This window comes from Sander lucioperca, chromosome 16, assembly GCF_008315115.2.
Source record: "Sander lucioperca isolate FBNREF2018 chromosome 16, SLUC_FBN_1.2, whole genome shotgun sequence".
NCBI classification, from domain to species: domain Eukaryota; kingdom Metazoa; phylum Chordata; class Actinopteri; order Perciformes; family Percidae; genus Sander; species Sander lucioperca.
In genome coordinates, this window is record NC_050188.1 from 13,240,554 (window position 1) to 13,260,335 (window position 19,782).

At 41.6% G+C, this 19,782-nt stretch overlaps 1 protein-coding gene across 3 annotated transcripts in view; it reads left to right on the forward strand.

Moving 5' to 3' along the window:
* The window catches only part of LOC116051694 (H-2 class I histocompatibility antigen, Q10 alpha chain-like), a 21,965-nt gene extending 4,338 nt beyond the window's left edge, over window positions 1-17,627 (forward strand). For 2 of the 3 annotated variants that reach the window (XM_035993432.1, XM_031302250.2), the window contains exons 2-13: window positions 2,078-2,350; window positions 5,202-5,489; window positions 5,834-6,118; window positions 6,466-6,585; window positions 9,902-9,937; window positions 10,052-10,084; window positions 10,254-10,292; window positions 11,609-11,665; window positions 13,727-13,786; window positions 14,111-14,167; window positions 16,405-16,485; window positions 16,590-17,627. In XM_035993432.1, coding sequence (XP_035849325.1) covers window positions 2,078-2,350; window positions 5,202-5,489; window positions 5,834-6,118; window positions 6,466-6,585; window positions 9,902-9,937; window positions 10,052-10,084; window positions 10,254-10,292; window positions 11,609-11,665; window positions 13,727-13,786; window positions 14,111-14,167; window positions 16,405-16,485; window positions 16,590-16,618 — 1,358 coding nt within the window. In that variant the 3' untranslated portion in view covers window positions 16,619-17,627. The remainder of the gene's footprint in view (window positions 1-2,077; window positions 2,351-5,201; window positions 5,490-5,833; window positions 6,119-6,465; window positions 6,586-9,901; window positions 9,938-10,051; window positions 10,085-10,253; window positions 10,293-11,608; window positions 11,666-13,726; window positions 13,787-14,110; window positions 14,168-16,404; window positions 16,486-16,589) is intronic. The other variant, XM_035993433.1, reaches the window with a different exon arrangement.
* Window positions 17,628-19,782: the final 2,155 nt, after the last annotated feature.

Consider the following 19,782-nt stretch of genomic DNA (forward strand, 5'->3'; position numbering starts at 1 on the left):
AATAATCTGATGTTTTTGTTTTATTTGTACATAAATACACAACGTACTTTTAACACATCTTTGACATTTCAGTACGGTGATTTCTTGATACTTATTGACAGACGTATACACACATAACTTTAATGTATCAGTGTGAAGCTTCACCACAGTTTTCTAACAAGCTGTGTTCACACTGGAGGCCAAACAGGAAGTCGGACAGGAAGAGATTCTGTGCAGCAACCAAGGGGGTTAGCTTCGCTTCAGAGCTCGAACCTCCTATGGCGCCATTTTAATACTACAAAGCGATCGCCCCCCCGTTAGCATTCCATTGACTGCCATTCATTTTGGCGTCACTTTGACAGAGAAAAACTTTACATCTGAAGCGTTTAAAGACTCTATTTGTCCGTTGTTTATTTCTAAAGAAACACAACAATGTATAAAAGGCTCCATTACCTTGTACCTCACGTTATGGCTCCGTAGCAGACGTTTTTATAAAAATAGGCTAACGATTGGGTCATAACCACGCGACTTACTGTCCCATAGTAGAGAAATTACCGTATAGTACAGGAGAAGCTCTCAGGCAGTTTAGACTTACATTAGCTGTTTAAGTTTAATTACTAATGTTAACTATCATTTTAGTGATCAATAATTAGCCTGTGTCTATGTTATCTCCTTACATATACCTACGCTCTCCGTCTCTGCTAGATTGGGAATGATTGAGATTTCTCTTGGCACAGCTACCAGAAGACTTCCAACTTTCAGACAGGTTGCTCACGTCACATCTACGTCGTTTCTCTCAGTTGGAGGCTGCTCAGTAACGCTCAGCGCTCACCGGAAAAGTGCTTCTAACGGCCTTCACTGGTCTCCGTCCAGAGCAACGGGATCTGTTGGTCCATTCTTATATACAGTCTATGGCAGCAACTCACGCTTTACTTGTGCTTAATGCACGTAGCCACCACACACACAGACAGACACACACACAGATAGACGATAGACAGACACAGACACACACACACACAGACACACACACACACACACACAGACAGATACACGCACACATACACACACAGATAGACAGACATGCACACAGACAAACACACTTGCACACACACACACACACACAGACAGATACATACACACACACAGACACATGTTGGCGAGAGTTACGCGTTAATGCACGTAGCCACGACACAAAGCAGCTTTTTAGGTTTCAAGTCTTTTCTGTTTTACCACAGTTGTTGTGCGTTGAGTTCTGTGTGTGTGACTACATGGAAGTACTGTGGCTAAAACAGATCAGGTCTGACAGAGAAATGAAAGGAGAATTCCGGTCGATTTCAACACGTAGCTCTGTTGTTTGTTGTCACGTAGTGCTGTCAGTAGCGAGAAAATCGTAAACAATCGGTGCTGCCAGGGCAAGTTTTAAACGTGCTTTTAGCCTCTTAACATGTTCGAGATGTCATTAAAAGGCCCTACCCATGTGAAGTGATTCCTTCCGAGTGAACACAGTGAGTCTGACTGCAGGAGATGTGAAAGAAATGCATAAAGGTTGTGCTAATTCAGCTCTGTTTAGTTCCGGTGTTGAGACGACAGGACGAGTGCTTCGGGACCGTCTACAAACTACAACACCGAAAAGTGATAAATGTTTTTTTCAAAAATAGGCATATGCTTATAAAAGTAGGTGCTATAGTACAACTAGCAGGAGACAAGTTATAATTGCGGTAAGTTTGGAGACACTACCTTATTTAATCATTAAATTAATACGTATTTTTGTTGTATCTCTTTTCGGTGTTGTAGTTTGTAGACGACTTTTATCTTTCACATCTACCGCAGCGCAGACAATTTCACTGGCACCGAAATCCACGATGCTCTTTGGTCCGGTAGATACCGGTCATTTAGGCACCGGTGCCGTATTAACACCGGGTTTCGGTACCCAACCCTAAGTGCAATGCAGTTGTCCATTTGCACATTTGTGTGTCAGAGCATTTTGACCCATGCTGTGCCTAAATATTTGGATGGAATAGGTCTCACTAAATCTACTGGTGCTTATCTTCCTCATCTAATACATATCTGTCTGTCTTTCTACCTGTGTGACTCTCAGAGACGCATTCCCTCACTTACATCTACACGGCCTTCTCCAAACCTGTCGGACTCCCGGGCATCCACGAGTTCACAGCCATGGGTCTGCTGAACGGCAGGATGATCGACTACTTTGACAGCGACAACCAGACGAAAGTTCCCAAACAGGCCTGGATGAAAGAGCGACTGCCTGCAGATTACTGGGACAAAGGCACCCAGTCCCGCCAGAGCAAGCAGCAGTGGTTCAAAGTCAACATCGACATCCTGAAGACACGAATGAGACAGAATGACACGGGTAAGATTCATCCGGGAAACACTTTATACTAGGGCTGCACAATTAATCGCAATTTTATCGAAATCACAGTATGGACTAGTGCAATTGTGGTGGAAACTTTTCTTGTTTGCAGCAGGTGTAGGTTTTGGAAAATAGGAAAGTTAAACAAAATAAAGATAGTCAAAGACTAAACCAAGTTAGGCTTTTGTAAACTTGCAAGAATATAGGAGTAACATCATTTCACAAAAGGCACAGCAGCCCAGTGTGGAAAGTGTATTCAACGAATGAAAAAAGCACACAGTTTATATGCATCTTCAGTGAGATAGAAAGACATGCCCCCTGCCTAAACATGACTCAACATTTCTTACAATCAAACATAGTAGACATTCAGGATCCACTTCGTCTCTTCCCCTCTGTACCACTTTCTACCCCAAGGTTTAGACATCCCGTTTATCTCAACTATGTAAGAAGTCTCAACTATCCAGGGAGAAATGAATGTACCTTATCTGTTCAGCGTACACATTACGTTCCCAGACTTTGTTTATGGTTACCACTTTAAACCTTATCTGCTAACACTAAAACAGAAGGCTAAAAGAATACAGCTTCAGGTGTCTCCAAGGTTTACGATTTCAGCTGTTCCACATAGGAATCTCCTAGGTTAAACACAACATGTAGAAGAATAAAATTCAAGCATGTTTAACGGTAATTTTTGGCATTACACAATATGCAAATCACAGAGGGGCACAATATTTGTTAAAGGCAAAATATGTGTCAAACCGTTCTGAATGAAGTAGTGTGGTGCTGCTCTGGCTCACCCAGTAGAGCGTGCCCCCATGTAGGCTGAGTCCTTGGCAGTGGCCCAGGTTCGAATCTGACCTGTGGCCCTTTGCTGCGTGTCATCCCCTCTCTCTCTCCCCCCCTTTCCTGTCTATCCACTGTCACTATCGAATAAAGGGAAAAGCCCCCAACAAAATTATCTTAAAAAAAATAAAAATCTTTGTTTGTTACAGATCCTCAAAAAAATCACACTATAATCATTTGAATTTTAATATTTTTCAATGAAAATGAGAATAATGAGACAAAAATGATCATTCCCTCCAATATTGTGAATCAAATCGCAATTGCAGTATCAGTCAAAATAATCGCAATGAGATATTTTCCTTAAATCGTGCAGCCCTACTTTATAACTGACAGTGATATCAACGGCTATAATTAATCTCCAGTAACAATAAAGTTGTTTTGTTATTCGGCCAGAAAATGCTATTACTGTTAGTCTGCATAAAATCACACGGTTTTAATTGTAATTTTTTGCAGTGTACTGCAAGCCTCTGGGAATGATTGTTGTCTGTATTTTTAAGAAGTTTTTTAAACTACAGTAACCGTGGGGTGGAGTGCTTGGTTGGTAACTGAGACGCAGTCATGTTTTCAAATCTCCAGTTAGCTTTTTGCACTGACATAGGCTACATCTACATTGCTGGGTGAAACGCCAGAGCAGGGGGAATGAGAGGGGGAAACGCCAGAGCAGGGGGAATGAGAGGGGGAAACGCCAGAGCAGGGGGAATGAGAGGGGAAACGCCAGAGCAGGGGGAATGAGAGGGGGAAACGCCAGAGCAGGGGGAATGAGAGGGGGAAACGCCAGAGCAGGGGGAATGAGAGGGGGAAACGCCAGAGCAGGGGGAATGAGAGGGGGAAACGCCAGAGCAGGGGGAATGAGAGGGGGAAACGCCAGAGCAGGGGGAATGAGAGGGGGAAACGCCAGAGCAGGGGGAATGAGAGGGGGAAACGTAGCAAAAAGGTATTTGTTTTTAAACCAAAACGTAGCAATGTAAATGTAGCCTTAATGTTGAGCCCGATAGAATCTGTCATATAGCTTTTTTTTAAATTCTCAATTTTGCGATTCTGGCCGTGATTCTGGTATCACAGAAACTACATTAATGCTGCCGTTAGTCTGGGCTGGCCCCCGCCGGCCCCTCGATGGAAGAAAGACACTTGCCACCGGGCTAATCAACCGTTTTGGGGGAAACCCTGCGTTAACCACAGATTACTTTTAAACGCTGCTTTTCAGTCTGGTGTTAAAGGACAATTCCGGCGCAAAACGAACCTAGGGGTTAATAACAGATGAGTACCCTCTTGATCGTTCTCTGGGACATATTTACATCCTAATCAAATGTGTTTGTAGCTTGAAACAAGTTAGCGCGGACCGCTGATTAGTTTACGACGCTAGTATTCAGGGCACAGGGAAAGTAAAAACTATTTATCGCTATTTATACCACTAAAAAGGCTCAAAATATCACCAAACTTCAACCGTAGCATAATGAGGGTCCCTACATGTTAACATTGAGAACTTTATAAGTGTTTATTAAAAAGATAGATTAGAAAGACAGTCACGTTCTCGTATACAGGCGGCCGCCGTCTTGGGAGCTACTGTCTTTCTAATCTATCTTTTTAATAAACTGTCTGTACACTTACAAAGTTCTCAATGCTTCGGTTTACATGTAGGGACCTTCATTATGCTACCGTTGAAGTTTGGTGATATTTTGAGCCTTTTTAGTTGTATAAATAGCGATAAATAGTTTTTACTTTCCCTGTGCCCCGAATACTAGCGTTGTAAGCTAATCAGCGGTCCGCGCTAGCTTGTTTCAAGCTACAAACACATTCGATTAGCATGAAAACATGTCTCAGAGAACGATCAAGTGGGTACACATCAGTTATTAACCCCTAGGTTCGTTTTGTGCCGGAATTTTCCTTTAGGCTCCTCTTTAATGTTTAACCAGGAAACCTAGAAACCCACCTCAACGTCTATGTTATTATTTATGCGTTTCCTTGTTGTTAGGCATTTGTTTCACTGTCCTGTGCTTCACTTTGCTTTCAGACCTCCATGTTCTCCAGTGGAGGCACGGCTGCAAAGGCGAAATGAAGGACGGTGTGGTGAAGTTCACCAGCGGCGTGGACATGTACAGCTACGACGGAAACGACTTCCTGTCATTCGACGACGCCAACAGCGTCTGGGTCGCCCCAACTGACGCGGCAGTCGTGACCAAGAGAAAGTGGGACGGAGTCCAGGTCCTAAAAGAATACACCAAAGGCTACCTGGAGAACGAGTGCATCGAATGGTTGGGGAAGTTCATCGATTATGGACAAAAGCAGCTACAAGTAGCCAGTATGTATTCATTTAATCTCGAGATAATAGAAGTAGCTTTAGTATTGGGAGGACTGCAGGTTATCAAAATATGAAACTAACACAGTGTTTCCAAAAGTCTCCGTTTTAGGGGCTCGGAAACGCTGGAGTAGTGGGGACGTACAGTACAGTACATTCACTAACAATCATGACCTTCAAATCCAGACAGAAAATTAGTTTGTAAAAAGGCACAAAGTTAAAAAATGTAGGCTGTGTCACAGCAATGTTTGATGTTGCTAGTTTTAGTATAACAATTACTTTTTGTGTTTTAATTGAAAATGAAAACCCTTCAGATATGATCTCACTTTGCTGTTTTTTGTTTCCAGTTCCTCCGAAGGTGCACCTGTTTACAAGGAACACCAAAGTTGAAGCAAACATCCTTCTGACGTGCCTGGCCACAGGTTTCTTACCAAAAGACATCATCCTACGCATGAAAAGGAACGGCCGTATTCTAACTAAAGTGGACGGAGTTGTGACCTCCAGCGTTCTACCCAACGGTGACGAGACCTTCCAGAGACGAGACAGCGTGGAGATTTTACGGAGTGACTTGTCTACCTACACCTGTGAAGTGATCCATCAGGCATCCAATGTACATGTTGAGGAGGAGTGGGGTAAGAAACTTTATTTTATTGTTTTTTTATACTCTTTATTGATCCCCGGTGGGGAAATTAAAATGTAACTCTGTTTGTTAGAACACACTACACACAGGCTTAAAATACACAAAACACACATGCTCAGGTTGTCACGTTTTCTTTTTGCGGTGTTTACATGTTTACTGCAGGAAGTTGCCAGTGACGTGTCTCAAACGATGACATAACCTAACCCACAAAGGTTCCTCACCACAGTTGAATTTGTCTTAAACCACAAGAAAGATTAATAAATGTAACCCAACAAACAGAAAAGATGTTGAAAGTGAACTGAATAAAAAAACTAACGGAAATGTTTTCTGTGTTTTTAGATCATAAACTTAACCCAAGCAACAACTCTGGACCAGCCATTGGTGGGGCGATTGTGGTCGTACTCGTGATCGTCATCGTGGTCGGTGTGCTGTTAGTCTTGTTTAAAAAAGGCATAATTGGTAGGTGCACTATAACTATCGTTCTCTCTCAATAACAACGTACCAGTGGAGTGGAATATATTTGTTACAAATTGTTTTGTAAAAGAAAATACATGGATCATTTCATTTTAGTTTAACGGACAAAAATATTCAATACAATCAATTACAAAGTACTTCATGTTACAGTCTTACAAAGTACTTCATGTTACAGTCTTACAAAGTACTTCTGCGTCTTTACAGCCATAAGTTAAGATGTAGATAGATTGATTAAGTTAAGATGAAGATAGCTGTAAAGTCTATCAGGTGCAGAGGTCTGTTATTATTATTTTATGACAGACTTCACGAGGTGTTCAAAGGTCACAACGAACAGCCGTCCTGTCAGTCATTTCATGGCAAAGATGTTTTTTTATCCTTAATTCAGTGAACTGAAAGTTGACTGAGCTCAGTCTCTCAGGTCTCACACAGTGCTGTTGAAAGAGTAAACCTCTGTCACCTGCAGTAATACATATATTTTCTTCTAAAATGTCATAAATAGCCAACATAACATCATTTTTTGTACTGTAGGATTTCCTTCTGCATATAGATAAGCTGACTAGGGCTGCAACTAACGATTATTTTAATAATCGATTTAATCTGTCGATTATTTTTTTGATTAATTGATGAATCGGATAAAAAAACAAAACAAAAAAGCATTAATTTACATCAACTCAATACATACATACAGTGGGTACGGAAAATATTCAGACCCCTTTAAATTTTTCACTCTTTGTTTCATTGCAGCCATTTGCTAAAATCAAAAAAGTTCATTTTATTTCTCATTAATGTACGCCCAGCACCCCATCTTGACAGAAAAAAACAGAAATGTAGAATTTTTTGCAAATTTATTAAAAAAGAAAAACTGAAATATCACATGGTCATAAGTATTCAGACCCTTTGCTGTGACACTCATAATTAACTCACATGCTGTCCATTTCTCCTGATCCTCCTTGAGATGGTTCTACTCCTTCATTGGAGTCCTGCTGTGTTTAATTAAACTGGTTGGACTTGATTAGGAAAGGTACACACCTGTCTATATAAGACCTTAACAGCTCACAGTGCATGTCAGAGCAAATGAGAATCATGAGGTCGAAGGAACTGCCCAAGGAGGCAAGGCACAGATCTGACCAAGGTTACAAAAGAATTTCTGCAGCACTCAAGGTTCCTAAGAGCACAGTGGCCTCCATAATCCTTAAATGGAAGAAGTTTGGGACAACAAGAACTCTTCCTAGACCTGGCCGTCAAGCTAAACTGAGCAATCGTGGGAGAAGAGCCTTGGTGAGAGAGGTAAAGAAGAACCCAAAGGTCACTGTGGCTGAGCTCCAGAGAGGCAGTAGGGAGATGGGAGAAAGTTCCACAAAGTCAACTATCGCTGCCCGACGGAAGCCTCTCCTCAGTGCAAGACATATGAAAGCCCGCATAGAGTTTGCCAAAAAACACATGAAGGACTCCCAGACTATGAGAAATGCTCCCACACCTTGGATGACTTAGGTCGTACTGATTTCTCTGCCTCCGCCGTTTCAGAACAACGTTACGGCTCTCTCCGGTCTCTCTCCGTATTTCCTCTACCCCCGCTCTGCTCTTTTTTCTTTTCTTTCGTGCTGCGCTGCTCCACTCTGCGCTCAACTACATTTTTTTTTATCTCCGCGAGTGAGTGGCATATTGATACAACGAATCGATAAACCATCGGGAACCATCACCTTTTCGTGGTGGAGAGGTTTGTGTGTCCCTATGAACCTGAGGGCTGTGTTGTTTGGAGCTTTGTGCTCCTGGTAGGGTCTCCCAAGGCAAAGTGGTCTCAGGTGAGGGGCCAGACAAAGAATGGTTCAAAAACCCTATGAGTGACCGAGGAAGAGATGGAGTGACCCTGCCCGGAGGAAGCCCAGGGCCCCCGTCGGGAGCCAGGCCCAGATGGAGGGCTCATCAGCGAGCGTCTGGTGGCCGGGTTTGCCACGGAGCCCGGCCGGGCACAGCCCAAAAAAGCTACGTGGCATCCATCTCTCCATCCCATGGGCCCACCACCTGTGGGAGGAACCGCTGGGGTCGGGTGTGCTGCCACATGGGTGGCAGTGAAGGTCAGGGGCCTCGACGGACCAGACCCGGGCAGCAGACGCTGGCTCTGGGGACGTGGAATGTCACCTCTCTGTGGGGGAAGGAGCCGGAACTGGTGCGGGAGGTGGAGCGCTACCGGTTAGATCTGGTGGGGCTTACCTCTACGCACAGTCTCGGTTCTGGAACCATACTCCTGGATAGGGGCTGGACTCTTTTCTTCTCCGGAGTTGCCCAGGGTGTGAGGCGCCGGGCGGGTGTGGGGATGAGTACGGCTGAGTACGGGAATAACTTGGGGTGGGAAAAATAATCGATTCTTAGATTCCACAAGCATGTTTAAGGCTTAAGCATGGAAGGACTACAAAATAAAAACCTCAGTAGACATTTCATTAAAACTTGCGTGTGACAAATATACTATATATATATATATATGTCAAAATCTAAGCTTTGTCTAGCTGCTTTGTGTAGGAAGTGATTAGCAAACTCTGAGTAGCAAACTCAGATTTATATGTATATTTTTAAAAATCACATGGAAATGTACATTAAAAAAATAGTTGCATCGATAATCTGTTTCGAATCGTGAGGTGCAAATCGATTCCCACCCCTAGGAATAAGTTTCCAGACGCGCTTAATCATCCCAGATTCCAGATTAATTTGCACAAACACAAACAAGGTTCTGCTTCCAATACATCCCCTAATTGTGTTACTGGCATAAGAAGTTGTGTCCAAAAGTCATAAACAGCATTTAGGAAAGTGTAAAACAAGCGTGAAAAACAGCGGTCAGCAAAAACTGAGACTTCCCCTTTTCACCCTCTTCTCTTAGTCCCACAACCAGAACAGGTGAACAGATATTACTTTGCTTCCTCCGCCCCCACCAGGGGCCTTGGTTACCGTAAATGTCCTTTCAAAATAATAGAACTACACCTGGCTCTTACAATTGTTTTTATTTCCTAAATATGTGAAAACATGCGCACACACATCAACACGGGGAACAAGACAATTTACTACTATTTCATGTTTTTTTCTCTGCCATGCAGCTGGCCCTTATCACCTTTAAAAATGAGAGAAAACGATTAAAGTTTTATTTTCTCCTCTGAATATCAAACCCTTAAAGTCCTACTGCTGTAACGTAGTCTGGGTTTGATTCTGTGAGGAACTTGATGACAGATCAAGATGAAAGCTGGATGTTGTTGGATGTGTGTGCTCCCTGCAGGCCGCTGCACAACTAAACACACTTTGCTTTTCTTCACAGGGCCACGTACATCTGGCAGCAGCAGTTCCAATGGTCGTAAGTATCTTTGTCCGCTTATTGAAAGCTGCATCGAGAAGGTTTACACTTTGGTTTTCCTATGTGTAGTCCCCCCCCCCCCGTCCTAACTCTGTCTTAATTTTTGATTCACAGATCAACCGCTTGCTGTAGTAGTTACTGCCTCCAGTAAGAGCTTTATTTAAAGTTATGAATTTTACTCCTGTGTGTTTTTGTGCTAATGATATTTATATTTTTATAATTAGAAGAAAACCCAAAAGTCTTTTCAAACTCTGTGTGTGTGTGTGTGTGTGTGTGTGTGTGTGTGTGTGTGTGTGTGTGTGTGTTGGCAATAAAGGCGGTAACAATGGCACAGTGTACCTACCTGTCCCCCAGGGTGAGTGTTTTCCTCTCTTTTCCATAAATCTGACAGCTGATGGCCAATGCTTCTTTCAGACAGTTAGCCAGCCTCTTGGCTTCCCGGGTGCTTGCAGGGGACGGGAGCTACTTTAGGTCCGCACCCCACCCTCAACGTTACTGGGGGCTAAGTTACAGAAGCTATTGTTAACAATCCAGTTTCCCTGGTACTGAGCCTCGCCTCTAAAGGCTCTGACACACCAACCAGACCGTCGGCAGAAAAGGCAGTCGGACTGATCAGCCTCCGCGAGTTGGTCAAAAAAGTGCCTTGGAACACACCGAAGTGACGCCTTGAGTGTACATTCTGCGTGAGACGTAATACGTCTCCATAACGGCAGGTGGCGCTAATCTGTATTGTCGCCCAAAAAATGTAAACTGGAAATGACGGAACATCTCCCTAGACCTAGTAAACACAGAGCATGCTGTCATCAGTCATTGTTTTCATCAGAGAGTGTTGATAGTAGTCAAGAAGGATCATTATTGTCATTACTCGCTGAACGGAAGAAAATACGATGGCTGGTAATAAGAAGACACTGGCGTTGTCAGCTCTTGGGCAGTGATTCGCTAGTCAAGGGCTAGCACTCCACCAATCAGATTGGTCATTGAGTCCGACTGCCCACCGGCCGATTCAACAAGTCAAATCGGCCCAAATGAATGCCGACGGCTCCTCGGCACGGAACACACCGAACAGACTCGAGTCACCGACCTCGCCGGACTGTCTGATGGCCGGTAATCGGGTTGGTGTGTCAGCGCCTCAACGCGACAAATAAACTACAGTTTCAGTCACATGTACAATTATTCCATCAGGAGGCAGAGGAAAAGCTAAATTTGATGCACATCAAAAGGGAGCCACTGCTAAAGTAAAGTAACGTTAGCTAACAGACTTTACAAAGACAAAAATAACAGCGTCGTGCTCCTGAAACCAGACGCTATCAACACAGAAGCATGTCAGCATGTCATCCGAGCAGGAGGACAGCCGAGCTGCTGTAGTTTCATTAATCAAAGTGAAAGCCGCTCCGCATGTCCATAATATGTTCTGTCCAATTACGTGTTCAATGCATCCTGTCTGTCAGACTGGCGATCAGATCGCTTGTTATTGGTGATCTCGAGCAGCCACGATGGCACGATTTGAAAATATTAGCGATTGCCCAAACCCATGTTTTATTTAACATTTAGAATGTTACTCCTGTGATTTCTCTTGTGTTGAAAATAATGATGTAATGTAAAAAATATATATACAAAACAGGTTTTAGCAGAAAGCCTTAATGCTTGGTGTCTCTGTGTATGTTTGTTAAGGAGCTAACGTGGGTACCAACGCTAAGAAAGACGACGTAAACGATCCTCTCCTCAAGGGTGAGTGTTTTCCTCTAGAAATGATGTGGTTTTTTTAGAGTTATGTGATTGTTTTTGATGTGCCAAAGCGTGATTGTATGTGATGTGTTAAACCCAGCAGCAGATGATGAAGTGAGGTGCTGTAGTATATACAGTATTATAAGAAAACGTGTGTCTTTGTGTGTGTAGACATTAACGGCGGTAACAGGATCATTATTTATCCAACGTGGCATCATGACTTTGCGTAAACATACACGCCACTTTCCTAAAGCCAAGTGGCGTGTTATCTGTACGCATTTTGAGCTATCAGTGTGTATGTCTACGCTGTATACAGCAGACTGCAGTCTGCAGCGTCACAGCGAAGCCACATGGCGTGTTATCGCGAGGTTACGTGTTATCGCGAGGTTACGTGTTATCGCGAGGTTACGGTTGGGTTTAAGAAACGTCACAACGTGGAAAGGAAACATCACACGCGGGACACAAAGGAACTAGGGCTGAGCGATTAATTGCATTTGCAATTATAATCGCGATATGTTAAAATGCGATTTCCTAATCGCGAAGGCTGCGATTTGGTCACATGACTCGCGAGAGCAGATCAGTCTGCACTCCGCAGAGAAAGCATCAACTTAGCACGCTAACGCTACGCCGTACTTTGAGCTGATTTCGGTCATTCAAACATCTCTGTGTTGTAGTTTAAAACTTTTACAGCCATTTTAATAAAATGAAGGATTTTATTCAGGCTCAAGTCCATACATGCAGTTAATGGATACAGACACGCAGAACTGAAGGCTCGGTTAGCAACGATTAGCTCTGATTAGCGGTTAGCTCCAGTTAGCTAGCTCCGTTATAAAGATATGGAGTGGAGGAGCTGCCACTGAGAGGGGTAACAAGCAGACTCTGATAAATGACGTTCGGGGAGCTTTCACAGCAGCGTGGCTGCGTTGTTTCAACAGTTTTATTAGTACAGTTAATCCCACGGCAAGACCAGCAACAGCATGCTACTGCTAACGTAACGATAGCCTCTCTGAGAAAGTGCAACGTTGTGATGCTGTCATGCACACAGCACGCAACTTCATGAGGGGAGGGAGGGGCCGGAGGCAGCTCCTCTGTGTGCGCTGTAAAAAATACACCGTTTCATATATATTTTTTACTTATTTAACTGTCTAGTTCAAAGACAGTATTTAAAATGTGCAATCAACTAAATAATCTATATACTACTAAGTGTGGTAAAGCCACATATTTGTTTTTATATTTCTGCAATCGGCACTTTAGTTTGTGTGATTTGATTCTGATTTTCATATGAATGTTTACACCAGGCTTGGTCAGTGCTTAATATACTACTGTGACTGAAGTAGTTAAACAAAAGATGTCATTCATATAAATTCATGCATCACCTAATTTCATCATCACATCCAGGCCTGGCCTCCAGGAAAGACCAGTTTGTTTAATCTATCTAATCTTGTTTTGTTCATACTATACAATGATTTATTGCTCGTCTTTGTTGAATAATACAGAAGACAAAGAGCTTAAAAAACAATCGCATATTGAATTGCAATCGCAATTACGTTATTTTCAAAAATCGTTCAGCCCTAAAAGGAACCGTCACACGCGGGACACGATCCCCGGTCTCCTGGGTGAAAGTCCTGTTTTTGACCCGTCCACAAGTACAGAAAAATGACTGAAGATTGTTCCCAACAGTGTGCTTTTTAAAGGAGTTGGGAGTCAAGTTAGTTATTCGGTTCATGCAATCAGGAGCTTTTCTTCTTATCTCTGGTCAGGCCCGGCATCTCCTCCACATTATGCGCTCTGCCCTCAGGGATACATCCTGTGCTCTTTGCACGGTCACTCAGCTTTCATGATTAACACATGAAAGACAGAAATACTAAAACAGAAATACTAAAACGGCAATTTGGATGCAGATGGTTTAATAAAGAAACTGAAGCAAAACCGTTTTAAGCACAAAGACGTGATTTTGCATCAAGCTCGTTACATTGAAATACATGAGTTGAGTCTCCCCATATTATCAATATTGTGACAGTTCATATATATACATATCTAAATCCATTTTCTTTTTCTTTACAGGCTCAGATGGCTCTCTCAACAGCAAATCCTCTAGTACCTCTGGTGACTCTGGCGTCTCAGGTGAGTATCTTTATCCACTGACTGAAAGCTGCATCAAACTTCAACACTTTTGTAACTTGTGAAACTACTATTTCAGTCACATGTACAATTATTCCATCAGGAGGCAGAGGAAAAGCTAAATTTGATGCACAGATCAAAAGGGAGCCACTGCTAAAGTAAAATAACGTTAGCTAACAGACTTTACAAAGACAAAAATAACAGCGTCGTGCTCCTGAAACCAGACGCTATCAAAACAAAATAATTATGTAATGTAAAAAATATATATACAAAACAGGTTTTAGCAGAAAGCCTTAATGCTTGGTGTCTCTGTGTATGTTTGTTAAGGAACTAACGGGGGTACCGACGCTAAGAAAGACAACGTAAACCAACCTCTCCTCGAGGGTGAGTGTTTTCCTCTAGAAATGATGTGGTTTTTTTAGAGTTATGTGATTGTTTTTATGTGCCAAAGTGTGATTGTATGTAGATGTGTTTAGGGTTGCACGATATTGACAAAATGTGATATTGAAATATCAATATTAATTTTGATATTTTTAAACATATGTAAAATTACAAAAGCATCACAATAGATTCATAACAAATAAAACAAGTTTTCTTACAACACAAGGTTTATTTCAACTGACGGTCATATTGGACTGATACAGACACGCAGACACACACTAGGGCTGTTGGAACGAATGCCGAAATTCGAATATAATTCGAATAGTAAAAAAATCAATACTATTCGAATGCTGAAATTACTATTCGAATGTGACTTTTTTTTATAAATATGTTGGCTAACGTTGGCTAATCTCCCTCTTCTCGCCTTGGCCTACCCGCATGTGTCACTCATGTCACTTCTTATGAACAATAACTTAACGGGAGTGAGAAACACAAGGCATTGTGAGGTCTAAGGTAATGTTAGTACAACATTACGGAGCTAGCGTTACGTACCGAGTAACGTTAGTACAACATTACGGAGCTAACGTTACGTACCGAGTGACATTACGTACCGAGTAACGTTAGTACAACATTACGGAGCTAACGTTACGTACCGAGTAACGTTACGTACCGAATAACGTTAGTACAACATTACGGAGCTAACGTTACGTACCGAGTAACGTTAGTACAACATTACGGAGCTAACGTTACGTACCGAGTGACATTACGTACCGAGTAACGTTAGTACAACATTACGGAGCTAACGTTACGTACCGAGTGACATTACGTACCGAGTAACGTTAGTACACGGGGGAGTGACAGGCTGCGGCTGGAAATCGGAAGAAGGACGGGAAATAGTTTTAACATGACTTTAAAATCGACTTCCACCGAGCCAAAGTGCTTATGTTAACATTAGTTAGCTCGTTCTGGTTTTCTAACTGCGTCACGAGGTACAGTAACGTTAGCGTAGCTGGGAGCTTAATGGAGAAAGCTAAAGTTGATGTTAGCTGCCCTACAGCTGTCAGTTAGCTTCCACGTCATATATTACCTTCTTACAGCTGTATTCTCAGTAACGTGACAATCTGCTGGAAACAGGTTGCTTATAAATCACTAAAATAGTAGTGACAGCACCGTTTGGCTTAGTTATTAATGCCGTTAGCATCGTTTGTTACTTACCTAGCTAGTTTATGACAAAACGTTTCGGCTGTGCTTCCTAACATGATGTCATTGTGCTAACCGAGCACCGTTAATCTTTACAACAGCTTCACTACACTTGTTAGATAATGTTTCATTACAGAGTTCTCTGTTGATTTGTGTTTGTCGCTGTGTGCTCGTGGTGAAAAATGAATGTAAACAAAGTTGCGTGCAGGTCGCCTCAAGGCCAGGCTGATGTTGGAAGTCCCTCTAGTGGACAGAACGTGTAACAACAACCACATGCTTATAGTGGCATTGACAATGCATAAGCCTGAGTAGTGTAGTACATGTTATTTTACAGGCTGCAATTGAGCATTAAATATTCGAATATTATTCGAATATTAAAAATAAAAAAAATATCAAATGGAATTTGAATAGTATTATAGAGGAAGATTGACAGCTCTAACACACACATAGATTATTCATGTTGTACCAGTCATATTGGACTGGTCTAACATGAATAAATAAATAAATAAGGACCATGTCTACAGAACAGGACATGTTCTACTGGTTGGACAGTATAAATATATAAATAAAGAGAACAGGACACAACTTTTCTTTCTCTTCTCTGATTCGTTCCGTTTAGTTGTCTCTATCTATTTCTTCACTCACACTGTCACTCTGTCCAAATATGCACACACGTCAAGAGATACGCTCCATAGGGTTTGTCACGTAGTGGCCCCGTGCTCTGACATGCACCAACGTGTGCAAGTGGCACGGTAACCACGGTAACTGGCCAATGAAACATGATCATTACAGCGTTTCAAGCGAGCTCTAAATCAAACACAACTAAGCCACACAGCCAACGGACGGGACGCAGCTTTGCATACTTTCAATTATAATATTGCGCAACGTGATATCGCGATAACGATATTGAGTCGATATATCATGCACCCCTAGATGTGTTAAACCAAGCAGGAAATACATGAGTTGAGTCTCCCCATATTATCAATATTGTGGTAGTTCATATATATACATATCTAAATACATTTTCTTTTTCTTTACAGGATCAGATGCTGGATCTGTCAACAGCGGTGGCTCTGGTTCCGCTAGTAGCTCTGGTTCCTCTGGTGACTCTGGCGTCTCAGGTCAGTATCTTTATCCACTGACTGAAAGCTGCATCAAGCTTCACCACTTGTTAGTATCTACTGACATAATGTACTCACTCACTCACCTCTGTTCATCCCTGCAGGCGGCGGACCCCCTAAACTGAGTCAATAAGCCTCATGGACAATGAAGACGATGAGCAGGTCCAATCAGACTAATAACTTGAGTTTGGGATAAATAAAATAAAAAGGGGAATTTGAAAATCAACAAGTTCATATAAAATCTCAAAAAAATGCATCAAGTGCCTCCAAATAAAGGGTTTATGGGACGGGGTGTAGTTTATTTTAAAGAGTAATGAATTTCAATATTCAAACAGCATCAATGTGGTTTTGTGATGAAGCAATGAAAACAAAATGATCAGATAAAATATAGTTATATCGTTTGTCTCAAGTGGCTAAAAGTTAGGGGAGCTTGTTTTGGAGTTAGTAGGTCGAGATTCAGAAAAGTGTGACCTGTAATAAATGTCATTAATATGAATTCAGAAGCACCTTAAAGAGACTCCTGAAAGATCTAAAGTATGTTTGTATAGAGACCTTTAAAGCCAAAGATTTAAAACTAGATCTGTGCAAGAATGAAGGGGATATTATTAATAAAGGAGACATTGGTGGAGATGTTTATACTTTGATTTTTAAACAAAGTTATTCTCAAATCTCACTAGAATTAGAAAAACCAGGGTTACAGCCGGCCTCCTAAGGGAGGGAACCTTTAAGGTATAGGGCTGAATAAATGTAAAGTGTTAACTGCACGCAGGACATAAATAAAAAATGAAAATACAAAAAAAAGAAGAAATAGCTATAGAAAATGAAAATGTTAAAGTGCCATTTTCAAGGACTACATTGGTGCCTTTGCTTGATTAAATGTATCTAATACAAATCAAAGAATACTTCACATTACTGCTGACACCGGCGTTTAATTTCTGTCCTGATCGTCATTAGACTTCACTTTATCTCGCCATGGTGAACTTTCAGCAAATTTAGATTTCCTGCAGATAATCAATTATCAATTTATTGTTGTCTAACTCAATCTGCACTTATTACTACTCAAAGTACACTTATCCTGTTTGTGGTTTAGGGTTATGTAACTTGAGGCTGTTTCAAAGTCACCAGAATGGTGGAAATACTTAAAGAATATACGTGATAAGTATTTATAAGTATATAAATACGCTGTCACAAAGTTAGCCAGGATTAAAAAGAAGTCCACAAGGTATTTTAAACTGCTGATAAGCCGAGGTAATTTAAAACGAGTGGTGTGAGTTATAAAGGAATGCTTTTAGTTATTTAATTCTCTGTTGTAAATGCACTTTTATTTTTTATCGCGCGTGTACAATTAATTACATATGGCAAAAATGCATTTTTAGAAGCTATGAATGTGAAAGTTTGCCTCAAAACTCTGGGACTCTGAGCTGTTGTGATAAAAAATGTATTCTCCTGGGTAGGGTTGGGTATCGCTTGGGTTTTTCCCGATACGGGTGCGAAAACAATTTTACAATAACTTTGAATGCACCACGAGGCTTACTAGTTTCAAGTGAACGCACCGTCTGTGTTTTTCCGACAACAGCAGCAGCACACTGCTCAACGTCCCGCTGTTGGAATCCTCCAGTGAAATACAGTCACACTTTACACCGTTTAACGTTAGCTGTCAGCATTTTAACCGCGTTCAATCCAGCTAACGGTAGGCTAACTTTACCTGCTGTCAAGTGTAGTGTTAACTAGCGTCACGTGCAGCGATGCTCCTGTTGCCTCTAACGTCTGTTTCAGAGCATCAGAGAGCAGCGCAGAAGGCATTTAATTGGCACCGAAATCTGCGTTGTATTCGGTCCGGTAGATACCGTCGTTTAGGCACCGGTGCCGTATTAGCACCGAGTTTCGGTACCTAACCCTACTCCTGTGTTAGTTATCTGGGTTTATTGTTAGGAAATATAAGATTATGTACCTGTTGGCCTTTTTAAAAGAGGGATTTAATCACTTTTTTATCCTAGATGAAATTAACATTGTTTGAAGAATTAAGAAGTTTTTATGTTTATTTTGGTTATTTACTGGTAACTGTGTTTATACTGTCTGTCTCTTTCGTGTGATGTTCTAATTACAATCATACATATTCATATATATGTAATATTGTTTTCTTAAGCACATGTCATATTTTCTGGATTTAAAATGTTTTACTCTTTTTGGGTTATGCATATTGTTTTCCTGCTGTGTATTTACACCCATGATGATGAAGTAGTTCAAACATGTTTTTAAAAATTCAAAGAAATCTCCAGTGAATCCTGGAATCTCATCAGTACATCACATCAGTGTGTCTGTAAAATTAAAATATTTATTTGTTCAAAGACACCATTGATTGTAAGACAATAGTAGACAAATGTCAGATATTTGTGGCGTCTGTCTAAAAAAGTTTAAATTAGTTTTAAGTCCCAAATATTCCAATTTGAATAAAATCCAAATTCTTTAAAGGACGAAGCCAAGACGTGGACTCTTTCGCTGTTAATGAGCTTGTTTGAACTCTGAGGACATTTGTCCTGCACATTATGTACTTGTGACATAAACAATAAATCATTATGAAATCATTTTTTAACAATATGTGATTTTTCTGTGATTTTTTTCTCAATCAAAACAATATAACTAAAGACCAGGGATGCACCGAATCCAGGATTCGGCTTCGGCCGAATATTGGGCTTTTAGACGGGGTTGGGTTTCTGCCGAACCTTAGAATTATTTCCCACCGAACCCTACGCTTGGACTACGCGCTGAATTACGCTGGTCGACGTAATGACGGCGCCGTTGATTACGGGAAGGTGTTTACGTAGGTGGAGCGTTCAATGCAGCAGGCTGTGAGAAAGTGAAAATGGAACTGGTGAGCAGAAAAAGTGTAGTTTGGCAGTACTTTCAGTCAAAAGAAGGCCATTCAAGTCCAGCTACATGTTCAATCTGCAATGCTGATTAGTCTGGTGGTGGCGAGGACCCTAAACTATACACAACATCACCGCTGTTACAACATCTGGTATGAAACATCCGAAAGAATACGAGTTTTTTCTTTTTATTTATAAATGGGTTGGCTAACGTTAGCTAATCTTCTTCTCCTGTCACGTCTGATGAACAATAAGTTACGGGAGTGAGAAACACACGGCATCGTGAGCTAACGTTACGTAACCGAGTAACGTTAGCACAGGGGGAGTGACAGTATGGTATTATAGAGGAAGACTGACAGCTCTAGTCTATATCCACAACGTTCGACATCCAGGATTGTTCTGGTTCTGCCTAAAATTTCACCAGATGTCC